Here is a 15767-nt window from a genome sequence, read left to right on the forward strand (position 1 = left end):
TCTTAGTCATCCTTGCTCGGGACTCCAACACTGCTCTTCTCTCTTTGCCATTGAGCAACAGTTAAACAAGATTTCAGTGGAGCAACAAAGTTAGTTGTATTTTTTATCAGGGTGGGGAGATTAATTTTGGTATATCTTGCTTCTTGATAAGCTGTAAGGAAATATTTTGTTTATTACTAATAGAAGACTGTGATTATATTGGTAAATCTAACAGTTTTTGCCTTATAGTTGTTTTGTGCCTGCTAACTACGCAGTGGGGTTTGTAAGATAATCTTTACTTGTAGGAAATCTAATATGGACATGCCCATTTCCTTAAAGTGACAGATTAAAAATTAAATGTTTTCAAACAGATTTCTTTACCTGTGTTGATAGTACACCTTAGATTAGTAAACTGAAGAATTTTTAAAACCTAACTCTTCTACCAATTGTACTAATTGTTTACTTTTTGCATGCCACTCAGTCTGGACAGTGAAAACATACTCCACTTTTCTAGTTATTGTCAGATTTTAGTCACCTGGACTTTATGGTTCTTGTGTACTAGTTCAGTGTTTTATTGTTTGGATTACAGGGGAATATTTTTTGTTAAATAAACACAACAATTTCCCACTGCAATAATTTTTTTAAAAAATCATTGAAGCATTTCTCTTCATCTCATGCTCTCTTGTTAAAGCTTACTTTTCTAGGATATATGTTATTTGATCAGAAAGTAATCCAGAATAAGCATACAGTTTACATAAAGTACGCTCTAGTATAACTGCTGAAATGTGGTTTTGTTTGACAGATTAGACTATTGCTGTAGGTATTATACTTGTTTTTTGTCAGTTCTAGTTAGCAGAAATAGTTTTCATGGCTGCAACGTCCAGGTTTAGCAAATTTTGAATCTAATACAGTAAATATATGAACCAAAATGTCTTCTTTTTTCAGATATACAACACCGTGCATATAGACTTCTGCTTCTGACACCGTCACAGAACCCTGAATACCTACCTTGTGTCATGGCTGTATAGAAGACCTCCAGCTGACATTATTAATGGACTCCAATGAACATCCTTTTGGAGTCCACTGACTTTTATATCAGGGATGCATGCTGTCATGGACAACATGAAAGGGTAGTGCTGAAGGTTATACATTGACAACAAAATTTTTGATACTACTGCAGGCTGGTGATCTAACATGGAAAATAGTTAATTTAGTTTTTGGCTCAATTTAACTTCCAGATAACTGCCTTTTTTAATTCAGTGGCCCTAAGGAAACTACTTGATTTTAGATTTTTAATGACAGTGTTGTCTTAAGATGACAAATTAGAATGAGTAAAAGCAAATTGGTTTCCTTCTGGAAAAATTTTCTCTGTTGACCATGTTTAACCATTCTGTTTTATTCAGCTATTTTTTTTTAAACATCCCCCAAAGAGTTAATGCACCTTATATAGGACACCTGACCTTTTGCAGCTTCATAATTCATATCTAGATGTCACCGGTGTTTCCCATGTTAACAGTTCTCAGCATGTTTTACTATATCTGCCTTCGGCGCCGAGCCAGGACAGCTACAAGGGGAGAAATGATGAACAGCCGGAGAGCTATTGAATCCAACAGCCGAGCCTTACCTATCAATGTTGAAGTAGTCCAGTATGCCAAAGAAGTGTTGGATTTCAGTTCTCATTACGGTAGTGAAAACAGCATGTCCTACACAATGTGGAATTTGGCAGGTATTCCAAATGTGTACCCCAGTTCTGGTGACTTCACTCAGACTGCTGTGTTTCGAACTTATGGAACTTGGTGGGATCAGTGTCCTAGTGCCCAGTTGCCATTCAAGAGGACTCCACCTAACTTCTATAGCCAGGACTACGTAGAGCTTGCTTTTGAGGAGCCAGTTTATCCCACAGCAGTGCATGTTCTGGAAACATATCACCCTGGGGCTGTAATTAGGATTTTGGCTTGTTCTGCAAATCCCTATTCCCAAAATACACCAGCTGAAGTAAGGTAAACTTTTACTGAGTATCTCTCTCTAACTTACTAAATAGTACAACCACAAAAGAACTTTTAAGTTGGGTTTCAGTCTTTATTCTCAGTGTTGGAGTACTTTATATCAGACCCACAAATACTTTGTTTACTTCAGTATATGTTTAAAGCAGTTTTATTTAGGGTACATGTGTTTTGGTTTCCAACATTGTTTAATATCAATATTGTAGTTATAGATTATTTATTGAGACCATTTTAGGGTCAAAGCTCATTCAGGTTTCATTTGTATAATAATAGTTCTTCTAACAGGCCAAACCTCCAAATAATCTATATGGAACTTTTGATAAAAAATAGTTACTATGCATTTACAGTAATTTGTTAATTAAATGACGCTTCTCTGGAATTTTTACTTTCCCCCAAATAATGAGGGCAAATTGTTTATACAGTGTTCCATTTTGCAGTGAAGATTTTTGGATTTACTGTGTTGTAAGGCAAAATGCGCCTATTGCTCAAAATTTATTTTTAATTTTTGAATGTAATCCTTATTTGCCAAAACAACCTAAACTAAATTTGAGTACAAACAAAATAAAAGTTTGCGTGTGAGGTGAACCTTTGTATGCTATGTTTTATCTTAGAGTGACTATTTAGGCTAAAATAATATGTTCCTGAAAATAGCTTATAATGGAAATGCAGGAATAAGTATGTCCAACTACCGAGTATTAGCACTAGCCACTTCCGCCAACATTTTCATATCTCATGATATTAAAAACTTTCATAGATGTGTACGTACTTCCTTATATTTAAGATCTTGAGCTAATTACTGGTAAATAAGTAGAAACTGCATGATTCTAAGTGAGGGCAGCATTTGATCCTTAATTTGTATTTTATAGCCCTTATTCAGTTTTTTAATCATTCTCAGTATCTTGTGTAATCATGTTGTATTCAGGGACATCTCTGTAGACAAAGTAATACCTGTAAGCTATGGATGTTAAATAAGGCCTAGTGGCTGCTTTCAAGGTATTGAGTTTAGATTCTGTGGAGTTACAATCTTCTTAAGCATTTCTGGTAACTCTTTTGCATTAATGTTGTTACAGATGTTTGTTCTTTACCATTCAGTGTGGCTCACTAGATGGGGCATTGGACTGGGACTTGGGAAACTTGGGTTCTGTTCCTGGCCATTTGACTGGTCTCTGTGGTGATCTTGATTAAATCACGTAGTTGCTGTGCCTTCTGTTTCCCCATCTATAAAGTGGGGATGATACATACCTCCTTTATGGATGAAAAGTGCTATCTAAAAGCTGAGTGGTGAGGGTGGTAATATTATATAGCAAGAATGAAAAGGAAGAAATGCTGTTCTAAGTGTTTCACATGCAAGCTAAAAAAAGAACGTATCAGCCATATGAAGATGCAGGGCTAGATTTTCTCTAGTGTCAAGAACCATTTGGCACAAGGGTGGGAGTGGGACACTGGATGGTCAGTTATATTTCCCTAATTTTTAAACTGTAGCTTCTTCAGCTCTGGCATAAATTAGAGCAGCCTTGTGGAGCACAGCTATGCCGATGAGCATAGCCTGATTGGGTGATGGTTGGCACAGGAGCCAGCTCAACTGGCTTTATACTAGCTAAGAGTCTCTCTACTTTTCTGAAGTAATTTTCAGAGAGTCAATTATGACCAGATTCTAGCACTTTTGAGCCACCTGGGACTGCAGTAGAGAATCTGGCCTCCAACCATCTCTAAAAGCAGCCATGTTAGAAAAATATTAGCCATTTACAAGTCTTGGAAAAATCCACTCCCTGTCGTGTACAGAGCAAGAAGCTTTCCTGGGCAAGTGCCATCAGCTTCTGTAGAACTGAAACTTTAATGTTTTGGGGGGAAAAAACCCTTAACCTCTAATACACTGTGATTGCAAAGATAACTTTCCAAATGTGAACCTAGTGCAAACTGATGCAGTCTGTTGTTCCTAAATGTTCAGACAGATAGCTTGTGTCTCTGCTGCTATTTATAGCTTTGTCAAACACAGCAGAGTGAAAACTAACTGGAATCTTGTCAGTTTTCACTTCCACTATTAGGAACTCTGGGCACCAATGAAACTTACATTCTGCTTCTGGAACTTGTAAAAGCTATGTGTGATAGTAGAATCGGCACAATGGCCCTTCATGGGGGAGGTGGACCCAAAAATAGAGAGTAGGATGGGATGGATTAGGTGTGTGTTTGGAGGGTGTGGGGTCACCACTCGTCTCAATATTTTTGGGTTCACTCCCCAGTGAAGAGAGATAGCGCCTGATTCTGCAGTTGTTCATAGTTTTTAAAAACTGCAGAAACAGAATAAAACTGACCTGATTTTTGCAGATTCACTGCTGCACTCAGAGTTCTCAATTACAAGAACTAAGGTGGTGTGAGAGATTAAAGGGGAACAGTAAGAGAAACAAAAAAATATAGGGGAGGAAGTAAAGCACACACTTTAGGTGAAAATAGGTGTAAAGGGCTACAGGAGGCGAGAAAGATAGGAGGAAGAAAGCGCTGAAAACAACATGCGGCAAAGCTATATAATGATCAGTGTAGGAAAGAGAAAAAGTGGAGTTGGGCCAGGACCGGAAAGAAGATTTAACAAAAGCAACAGAGATACTGTAGTAAGTTCATTTTAAAAATGCATTAAATTTAAAATAATACATTACAGTCTAGTATATTACACAGTAAATAGTACACAAATATTTTATACGCTGTACCTCTAAATTGAGGACTTTGGAGGGGCCTGGCTGTGCAGGTAGTCCTTGGGTTAGTAGGTTTTTATGTCCTGGCTACTTAAGTGATTTAGTTAACCAGTACATTTTGGGGGCTAATTGGTTCCCCATCCTCCCTAATTAAGACTTTTTATGTGGGTGCATAAACCGTAAAAGGTAGATGTGTGTGTGTGCGTGTGTCATCATGATGTGTTCAACTGTCACAATTTATTTTGTTGTTATATCAGTGTGTTGATGCAATTCTGTTCAGTTTGTTTAAATTTTTCCCATTTATTGAATAAATATCTGTATACTTGAAAAGTAAGAAATTTGAGTTCAAAGAACAGCAATAGTCCAAACAGTTAACATTTAATTCACTACCTTTCTAACCATGAAATAAGAAAACTCAAAGCATTGCAACATGCAAACCATTTGTGGGTAGGTACACTGAAAAATCAGCTTTCAGTCTTTGTGAATTTGGGATCCAGACTAGAAGCCATTCATGGTCTATCAGTTTGTGTTAAAATATTTTCAGTTGTCTGACTATGCACTGCTGATGTTTACAAAAATAGATTTTTCTTTATTTCTCTTTGTTTTAACTACTCATATATGTCACCCCGAAATTGGTTTACTAATTTGTTTCGCAATATTGTGCTATAATAATATCATCTAGGATAGTAATGAAAGGATTGAAAGGAAATAATGATAGTGTTTTTATTGATATATAAACTAATGGTATTTTACCAAAGCATCTAAACTTTGAATCCATTTAATTCCTTTGCTCATAAGAAATAATATGCCTTTTAATTTTAAAAAATATTTTTAAAAAATTCCCTCTTGAAAACCTATTCCTTGATCAGATTGATCTTGGCTGAATAAGCTAATTACTGAGGTAGACTGACATAAAAGGAATGAAAGTTGCCTACTAAACTAAAGGAAGCTATAAAAGGAGAAAAAAATAGTGAAAATAATTTACTCAAACAGAGCAAACATTTAATGATAGGTACCACTTTCCTCTTGAGTTTATGGCATATTCAGCAGTTACTTCAGTTTGGTGAATTAGGGTGACCGAGGAGCGATTTCCCCCCCCCCCCCCCCCCCCTTTTTTTTTTTTGAAAATCCTTTCAGATGGGATCTCCACAAAAATAATTCTTCCAGTTCTCTCTGAGACAAACCAGTCCAGGCCTGTTTACTCCAGAGGAGTCAGAATTAAAATACATTTATTTTTATTGTAAATCATAATGTAAATCATAATGAAATGTGTTTGTTTAAAAAGGTAGAATGGATTATGGATTGTGCCTAGTTACTTCATTAACTATAGATAATTGAACAAATGTAAACCTTTATAAAGTTGAAACATTGTTCACTGAGGTAGGAAAATAAGGGTCTGATCCTGCAAGCGCTTGCTAACAAGTGTAGTGCTTGGTTTCAGTGAGACTACTTAAGCAGATAATCTATGATTTTTTTTTTTTAAGATACAGATACACCCACAACCTGATGAAATGCCTCAAGTACTGCTAATTGAGGAAATTATAGCAAAAGAGCTTTCAGGTACTAAGCTCAATTTTTTTTTTTCCAGAACTTAATTGGTCAGCATTCATTTGTGCAAAGCCAAAACCAAGAGTAGCAAAGTGTTGTCCGGATTGGACCTTAAGTTTTGGTGTGTTTTATATGATTTATCTTCCCCAGATTTACATAAAATGCATTTTGTCCTGTGTGGGTATTCATTGTTCTCTGACTACTATCGTTGGACCAGTTTCCCCATCTGAAAGGAGATAATGATACATACCTCATTGGTAATGCACTTTGATATCTCTGAATGAAAAGCTCTGTACAAGAGTTAAATATTATTTCTGTTGGAAATTCCCTTCTTGGAAGTAAACAGAAGATCCCTCTTCTGATATATTTGTTTTTAAATCAAGCTGCTTTTTGGCTCCACTTCTGGCATGTTTGAGATACTGCAGTCACATTGACAACCTAATCTTTTGCCTCTGTGCAAAGCCGATGAAGATTCCTCAGGATTTTGTGGCCCTCTGTTTTTTCAGGCAGGAATCTCCTGGGTTTTGGCTTCCTCCAACCTAGCAGCAGTTTGGTAACTAGAGGGTAAGTCCTTCTTTAGGATATCATAGGAACTAGAGAATTTCCTTGTTTTAGAATTCCTTACAGCTAGCAGACGGAAGGAGGCAGGGTACTAAAATCACAGAAATGTGGGGCTGGATCTCAAGGTCGTCTAATCCAGCCTCTTGCACTGAGGCAAGACCAGGTATACTTAGACCATCCTTGACAAGTGTTTGTTTAAGCTGCTCTTGAAAACCTCCAGTGATAGGGATTCCACAACCTCCCTTGGAAGCCTATTCCAGAGCGTAACTATCTTTATAGTTAAAAAGTTTCTCTAATATCTGACCTAAATCTCCCTTGCTGCAGATTAAGCCTATTACTTTTGTCCTACCTTCGGTGGACATGGAGAATATTTGATCAGTGGCCTCTCTATAACAGCCCTTAACATATTTGAAGACTGTTATCAGATCCCCCCTCAGTCTTCTTTTCAAGACTAAACATGCCCAGTTTCTTTAACCTTCCGTCATAGGTCAGGTTTTTTAAACCTTTTATCATTTTTATTGCTTTCCTCTGGACTCTCTCCAATTTGTCCACATTTTTGTTAAAGTGTGACACCCAGAATTGGACATATTATTCCAGCTGAGGCCTCACCAATGTCAAGAAAAGAGGAAAATTACCTTCTGCGTCATATATACGACACTCATGTTAATATACCCCAGAATGATATTAGCCTTTTTCCCAACTGCATGACCAAGTCTTCAATTTGTCAAGGTAGTTTTAAATTCTAATCCTGTCCTCCGGCCTCTCCCAGCTTGGTGTCATCTGCAGATTTTATAAGCATACACTGCACTCCATTATTCAAGGCAGTTAATGAAAATATTGAATAGTAGTAGAACCAGGATAGACCCCTGGAACTCCACTAGATACTTTCCCCCCAGTTTGACAGCAAACCATTGATAATTATTCTTTGAGTATGGTCTTTCAACCAGTTGTGCACCCACCTTATAATAATTGTATCTAGACCACAGTTCCCTAGTTTGCTTATGAGAATGTCATGTGGGACTGTGTCAAAAGCCTTACTAAAATCAAGATACATCACGTCTACAGCTTCTCCAGTATCTGCTAGGCCAATAACAGATAAAAGTGATCTGTGCTATGTCTCCACTATTCAGCAGTCTCACTGAAAATGGTTGTCGGGGCGATTTGGGGTCTCTTACATAAGCAGGCCCTGGCTTTTCAGATGTACACAGCCAGTTTATCACCTGCTTTCTTTTAAATGAGACTAAACATGACTCCCAGAATTAAAGAACAGATCAGTGAGAGGGGAAATAATGCTCAAGGTATGGGCTCCCACCCAACTGCTACTTATGTAAGCTTTTTTTGCCCGAACTGTACAAGGGAGGATGAAAATCTCTGTAGTTTGGTCTATCTTCTGCTCAGAATCTCAGACCCATGCTGTCTCTCTTGATTAGTTTTCAAAGATGTCAACTAAGGTTTCTCTTTCTAGGAGCAGTGCTGTTAGGCATCCATCCCTAAAGCCTCAGATTATTCTATTATTTAATTGAACCTATTGAGCCCCATCCCATACTCTTAGACAAAATAGTTTGTCTCAATTCCTCATAGGAAAAAAGAAGGCCCTTCTTCTCCCCGACCCTGCCCTGTGAAGCTCCTTAGGCATCCAGATCTTGTGACTTACAAGTGTTCCTGGCTGCTTTGTTTTTCATTAGTTATCCTGGATCTCCTTCTTTCCAAGTACCATCATAAGAAGGGAGGCATTACAAAAGTTCCAACCAGCCTCTTATCTGAGCAGTTGTCCAACTATCACAAGCATTTGCCCAAGTTATCAGTGGTGAAGAATAAACTGTCCATGTCATACTTGGACCTATCCAGGTGATGAGGGTTGCCTTTTTGTGCAGAATAAGGTGGATGAGCTGATGAATCTAATTTTCTCTTCCCTATACTTTTCCCCAGATCCCATTTGGTTAGAACCCTTCCAAGATGTAAAGATGGAAGATAGTTTCTTTTGACTTTCTTATACCAGAGTCTCTGGAGAAGACTGTGCACTCTGAATGGCCAAATCCAGAGTAAAAAAGATCTACCCAGAGAACCACTCAAAAATGCTATACTAAGTGTAGCTAGGCCAAATAAGTAATTTTTTCTGCCTCTTCACTTTTAACACCACCTTCCTTCAGTTTCTCCAGGACCACTCTCTGCACTGAACTTTCTAAACCCAAGGGCCCTTAAGGATTTTGTGGACCAAAAGATTAACAGTTTATTCAAGAGAGGCTTTGTGAACATAGGAACATCCATGCCCTGAGTAGTTTCCCCTCATGTGGCTCTGTAATCACTTCGTGCTTCATGCACCACTAAGAAGTCCTGTAGTTGTCTAGAGAGAGGTTCTCATCCATGACCTTGGAACCTCATTCTGCTCTTTACAGTACTACCCATATTGAATCCCTGCAGGAGGTATTGTTATACTTCCTATCCATTAGAGTAGGCTTCCCAATAGCTACTAGCTCCAGTCACTTGAGGTTTTTTTATTGAAGGTTGGGAGTTTTTCTCTAATGAGATCTGGCATTGTATTTTTAATTCAGACAGGTAGTCTTTACTCCTGTCATAGCATTCATTCCTTAAATAAATTCAAGAAATATTCCTCCTTTGGTTAAGCATCAAACTCCAGTCCTTAAGAGCACTGACAATCTTAGAGCAGAGTCTTCTATAGTGAGATCTGCTAGGTGGTCATTAGTTCACCAAATTCTGAATGTTGGTTATCCAGTCTTAGACAATGCCATTTCTTTTCTTTTGGCTGTCTTCTCCAGGCCATAGTGTCCAGGGGAAGATAAAGATAGTTATATGTAATTGACATTTCAGGATGCAATTCAGACCAGTCAACCTGGGCTCCTCACAAACAGCCAGACAACATGCTGGTTACACCCTGAATGTCTGTGTATAGCCAGCAACTCTTACCCCAGCAGCCTGACACAAACACCAGTCACACTCTGGCTTTCAGCAGCCCAGTGCAGTCCCAGATTCCCCCCCCCCCCCAAAAAAAGTGTGTTCTGCACTGTCCAACTCTCTTCTGGACAGTCCAGATACATTAGGTCCATTGCCTCTCAATGTACAACAGTTTGCTACCATAAATGGAGTTACCCACACATTTCCCAATACTGGATTAGTTTTTATTAGGGCTGTTGATTGATCGCAGTTAACTCACACGATTAGCTCAAAAAAATTAATCATGATTAAAAAAATTAATCATAATTAATCACAGTTTTAATTGTGATTTAATTAATAGAATACCAATTGAAACTTATTAAATATTTTGGATATTTTTCTACATTTTCATATATATTGTATTCTGTGTTGTAATTGAAATCAAAGTGTATCTCTTTTTTTTACAAATATTTGCACTGTAAAAATGATAAACAAAAGAAATAGGAATTTTCAATTCACCTCATACAAGTACAGTAGTACAATCTTTGTCATGAAAGTGCAACTTACAAATATAGATTTTTTTGTTTGTTATATAACTGCACTCAAACAAAACAATGTAAAACTTTAGAGCCTACAAGTCCACTCAGTCCTACTTCTTTTTCAGCCAACCACTAAGACAAACAAGTTTGTTTACATTTATAGGTGATAATGCTGCCCTCTTATTTACAAGGTCACCAGAAAGTGAGAACAGGCATTTGCATGGCACTTTTGTAGCTGGTATTGCAAGGTATTTATGTGCCAGATATGCTAAATGTTCATATGCCCCTTCATGCTTCAGCCACCATTCCAGAGGATATGCTTCCATGCTGATGACACTCGTTCAAAAAAATAATGCATTAATTAAATTTGTGACTGAACTCCTTGGGGAAGGATTGTATGTCCTCTGCTCCGTTTTACCTGCGTTCTGCCATATATTTCATGTTATAGCAGTCTCAGATAATGACCCAGCACATGTTGTTCATTTTAAGAACACTTTCACTGCAGATTTCACAAAATGCAAAGAAGGTACCAATGTGAGATTTCTAAAGATAGCTATAGCACTCCACCCAAGGTTTAAGAATCTGAAGTGCCTTCCAAAATCTGAGAGGTATGAGGAGTGGAGCATGCTTTCAGAAGTCTTAAACGAGCAACACTCCTATGCGAAAACTACAGAACCCGAACCACCAAAAAAGAACTTCTGCTGGTATTATCTGACTCAGATGATAAAAATGAACATGCATCAGTTCACATGGCTTTGGATTATTATAGAGCAGAACCCGTCATCAGCATGGACACATGTCCCCTGGAATTGTGGTTGAAACATGAAGGGACATATGAATCTTTAGCACATCTGGCACGGAAATATCTTGTGACGCCAGATACAACAGTGCCATGCAAACGTCTGTTCTTACTTTCAGGTTACATTGTAAACAAGAAGCGGGCAGCATTATCTCCTGCAAATGTAAACAAACTGTTTGAGCGAGTGGCTGAACAAGAAGTAGGACTGAGTGGATTTTCAGGCTCTAAAATTTTACATTGTTTTATTCTTGAAGGCAGTTTTTTTGTACGTAATGCTACATTTGTAAGTTCAACTTTCATGACAAAGAGATTGCACTACAGTACTTGTATTAGATTAATTGAAAACTACTATTTGTTTTTTACAGTGCAAATACTTGTAATCAAAAGCAAATATAAAGTGAGCACTGTACACTTTGTATTCTGTTGTAATTGAAATCAATATATTTGAAAATGTAGAAAACATCCAAAAATATTTAAATAAATGGTATTCTATTAGTGTTCAACAGTGTGATTAATTGCGATTTACTTTTTAATCACTTGACAGCCCTAGTTTTTATTAATGAATAAAATGTTTATTTAACTACAAAGAGATATTTAAAGTGAGTACAGTTATAAGGCATTAAAGTCAGAAATGGTTAAAAGAGAGAAAAATAAAATGCCTTCTAAATTTAACAAGCTAGACTTGGTTCAAGGTGAAGTTCTTACCACAGCTTCCCAGAAACATTTCTGACCAAATTCTCAGGCCAGAATCTGCTAGCAAAATCCAAACGCTGTTTCTTTTGTTGTTTTAGGTGAAAAAGAGAGAGATGAAGAGGGAGAGAGAACTTGGGGTGTTTTTGCCCTTCACTGTTATAGTTCAGTCACTCTGGGAAATGCATTTAACTTTCCTAGTTAAAGTTCATTCAAACAGTAAAGAAGGCAACATGGTGTCTGGTGGTGAAAGAGTGTGCATAGAGTGTGCATGCTGTTTCTTCTCCCCTCTGCTGAAATGCACGTTTTCCTTGTCCCCTCTCTTAGCCTGTCTTAGGACCCTGTTTACAACTTTTATTAAATTGAGATGCACACACTTCTGTGTTTAGGACTTTTTCTGGTGCAGGGCTCTGTGATTTTTGATCATGAGCTAGTAATATCATACAGGGGGATTTTATAACTTAACACATAATGTTGCTACATACTTTTTACCATGATATTATTGACCAGCAAGTTAATAGTTTTCAAATGATACATTACCAGGGATATTTTGTACAAAGATTATTACAATCGTGTGTAGGGTGTGAATACAAGGATGCATTCAATCACAATAATCCAGCATGTTTTAGATGTCCATATTTAAAGAATGCTGCTGCTTTCCATCCTGGAGGCACACTGATATGAAAATCCTGTTGTGACAGCTCTGTGGACCTTAGCATGAAGGGGAATAGAAGAATTTATCCATGTTTATCTGAAAATTTCCCTTTGAGTAATAAAATCCATAGACACAGCCCACCTTGAAGACAAATGGATCATTCAGAATAGAGATGGAAATTGGCATCCAAGGATTTGGATTTGTTGTCATTAGGTAGAATTTACCATACTCTGCGGTAGGAGAAATTGTATATTTAACACAATCTGTAATTTTAAAAAGTAGATTTGAATTAACCTGGCTGGAGTAGTAATGACAATTACAATGTTATCGTCAGGAAGTGGGGAATTCCCCCACTGCCAGTTACTGACAGGTCTGGTTCTGCCGCCAAGCTGAAAGCAGGCTGTAGTAACCATTGTAACAGATCTGTTGACCTTATTATTGAAGTAAGGAAATTTTCTGGTAAGCATGGCTATATGTTCCTATGCTGGATTTTAATTTTGTCAAGTGAAATTTCCAGGCCTTATTTGCACTGAGTTATTTTTTTTTAGTGGAAACATTGCTTACATTTTATTTTCTGTTTAACAGGACAAGTTAATTGTCCAGTATTGGTATGAGTAAACAATGTTTTGATTTGTCTAAATATTCAGAAGTAGTTTTATCATCAGCATACACTTGTTACAGATTCAGAGTGCTGATAGCTTCTATCAGAAAGGGAGCCCAATTACTGCAGAATCAGTGTCAGGTCTCTGAGATCAGTGTGACAAAGGATAGCCAAGCTGTGTGAGATCTTTGAAGGCAGGACAAGGATAGTCGGAGTTGGGAGGGAGCTACAACTGGTGAAAGTTCACTGGGTTTGTATATAGGGTGCTGAGAATGCTGCGGATACGATGCCATAGGAAACAGCAGCAGTAGCTGTTGTAGGTTTCCTTCCCTGTCATCAATCTACCTGGTCAAGGAAGCAGAAGGAGCGGGAGCAGTGTGAAGTAGCAGCTGTGACTGGAGCACCTGCAAAACCCCTCCCTTTGGCCTGGAGTATGCAGAATACATTTAAAGAGCAGACCTCTCTCCATTCCCAGGCCTGTCTACAAGGCTGGGGAGCACTGCAGGCTTGGTGAGGATGGGGCTTTTCTTCTTTCTCTAGACTACTCCATGTGTGGTTTGCTACTGGTGACTCTGCCATTCAGTGAAGGAGGTGCATCAGAGAGGATGTATGAATGGGAATTCATGGATGTCCTGGTACTCCTGCCATTGGGTCCATGTACAGCCAGGGAGGATAAAAATGTTCAAAAAATGCTTGTTACCAAAAGAAAAAAATCAAGAAATTTACAAATGATCAAAGATGACTTGAAGTTTTTTTTTTTTTTAATTCTTATCCATAACATTTCACTAATGAGTAGGGCTCTGCCAAATTCATGGATGTGAAAAATGTGTCACAGACTGTGAAATCTGATCTTTTGTGTGCTTTTACCCTATACTATTCAAATTTCATGGGAGTCCAGTGTTTCTCAAACTGGGGGTCCTGACCCAGAAGGGGGTTGCTACCTTCAGAACTGGGTGGCTGGAGAGCAGCGGCTGCTGCCCAAGGACCCAGCTCTGAAAGCAGCAGCGCAGAAGTAAGGGTAGCATGGTATGGTATTGCCACCCTTCTGCGCAGCTACTGGTGGGGTGCTGCCTTTAGAGCTGGGCGCCCAGCCAGCAGCCGTCGTTTTCTGGCTGCCCAGCTCTGAAAGCAGAACCATCGCCAGCAGCAACGCAAAAGTAAGGGTGGCAATACCGCAACTTCCCTAAAATAACCTTGTGATCCCCCCACAGCCCCTTTTTGGGTCCAGACCCCTACAGTTACACCACCATGACATTTCAGATTTCAATATCTGAAATCATGAAATTTACTTTTTAAAAAATCTATGACCGTGAAATTGACCAAAATGGACCATGAATTTGGTAGGTCCCTACTAAAGAGGCATTTCACAATGAATGACTTAGAAGAGAAATTCTTGCTTAACTGCTCAAAAGTCAACAAAATAGAACTTAGACACTTTAAAAATTGTCATTATTAACTGGATTATTAACTATTCCTATTTTAATGACTTTGTTATAATATTTAATATATAGTTTTTTTGTTAAAAAGGTGCTTGTGGGGAGGGGAATTAGAAAGAAGTTTTGGCTAAGTATTTGTATGGTTCTTCATGTGACCCTCTGTTCTCTATTTAGTATATTTGCACTAAGATATGAAGTTTACTATACAAGCTTATTCTCCTTTTTGCCACACTTGCATAAATTGTGATATGTTACAAGGATTTGTATGTTTGTGTTAGTAAAAGAGCACATTTGTATGTTCATGAGCACACATCCTGTTCTATCAGTAGTGCAAAGGAAGTACAGTAATTGTATAATCCTAATATGTGATGAGCCTGTTAATTTTTTTCTTTTTCAGATATTTATTGAAGTCTGGGGAAATAAAGCAATCTTAACTGACCTCTGAGCCATGTTCCTAACTTACTAAATACTTGTACTTTTGCCAGAGTAGCACATTGTGTGCAAGTTCAGAGCTTACAATAGTAACTCATCTTTTTGTATTAATCACTGTATTATATGTGCAATTTTTCTTTTGTAGGTGGGAAATCCTTTGGTCAGAAGCACCTACCAAGGTGAATTCTCCTCAGGCTCGCCAGTTCACACCTTGTATTAAACAGATTGACTTTCCCACAAATCTAATTCGATTGGAAGTAAATAGTTCCCTTCAGGACTATTACGCTGAATTAGATGCAGTAGTACTACATGGTGTGAAAGAGAGACCTGTACTTTCGCTTAAGACTTCGATGATAGATATGAATGATTTGGATGAAGATGATGATGAAGAAAAGAATGGCTGTGAAATGGATAGTCTTAATAAACAATTCAGTGTTGCAGCCCTCAGGGAATGGACAACTAATGGGTATTTTGATAAACTGCCTTATGAGGTAAGGAAAAAATGCTTATTATACTAAAATGGAATTGTCTCAACCAGAGGGCAGAAATGCTGTATAGTTACTCATCCAAAGCTATATTTTTTTCCTCACTGGTTATGCAATTCCTTGCATTCTGGTTGTGGGTGTCTGATTTACATAATCATTGTCTAGTTATTTCTCAATGGTCATATAATAAGTGACTCTGTATACTTTTGGTGATTGTTATTAGCCAATCAATGTTCAGGTAACCAGACTGTGAGCATGTACATTTCAACTTAGCTACTACAATCCCTCAGTTCTGCCTCTTGAACTCAGAATTTTTCATCTGTTTCCCAGAACATGCACGCTGTGGCTTTTCATTCCTTTCATTTGAAAAATTCCAGACTTTACAGTACATGAAAGAGAAGGAAAATTACTAAAAATCAAACTACTGAAATAGAAATCATTTTTAAAATAGTTTAAGCCC

At 37.8% G+C, this 15767-nt stretch overlaps 1 protein-coding gene across 1 annotated transcript in view; it reads left to right on the forward strand.

Moving 5' to 3' along the window:
- The window catches only part of FBXL4 (F-box and leucine rich repeat protein 4), an 81146-nt gene that overhangs the window by 11962 nt on the left and 53417 nt on the right, over positions 1-15767 (forward strand). The window contains exons 3-4 of the mRNA XM_026654082.1: positions 925-1979; positions 14968-15313. Of these exons, the coding sequence (XP_026509867.1) occupies positions 1468-1979; positions 14968-15313 (858 nt within the window). The 5' untranslated portion in view covers positions 925-1467. The remainder of the gene's footprint in view (positions 1-924; positions 1980-14967; positions 15314-15767) is intronic.

The sequence above is a fragment of the Terrapene carolina genome, unplaced genomic scaffold (assembly GCF_002925995.2).
Source record: "Terrapene carolina triunguis isolate 2854851 unplaced genomic scaffold, T_m_triunguis-2.0 Scaffold42, whole genome shotgun sequence".
NCBI lineage: Eukaryota > Metazoa > Chordata > Testudines > Emydidae > Terrapene > Terrapene triunguis.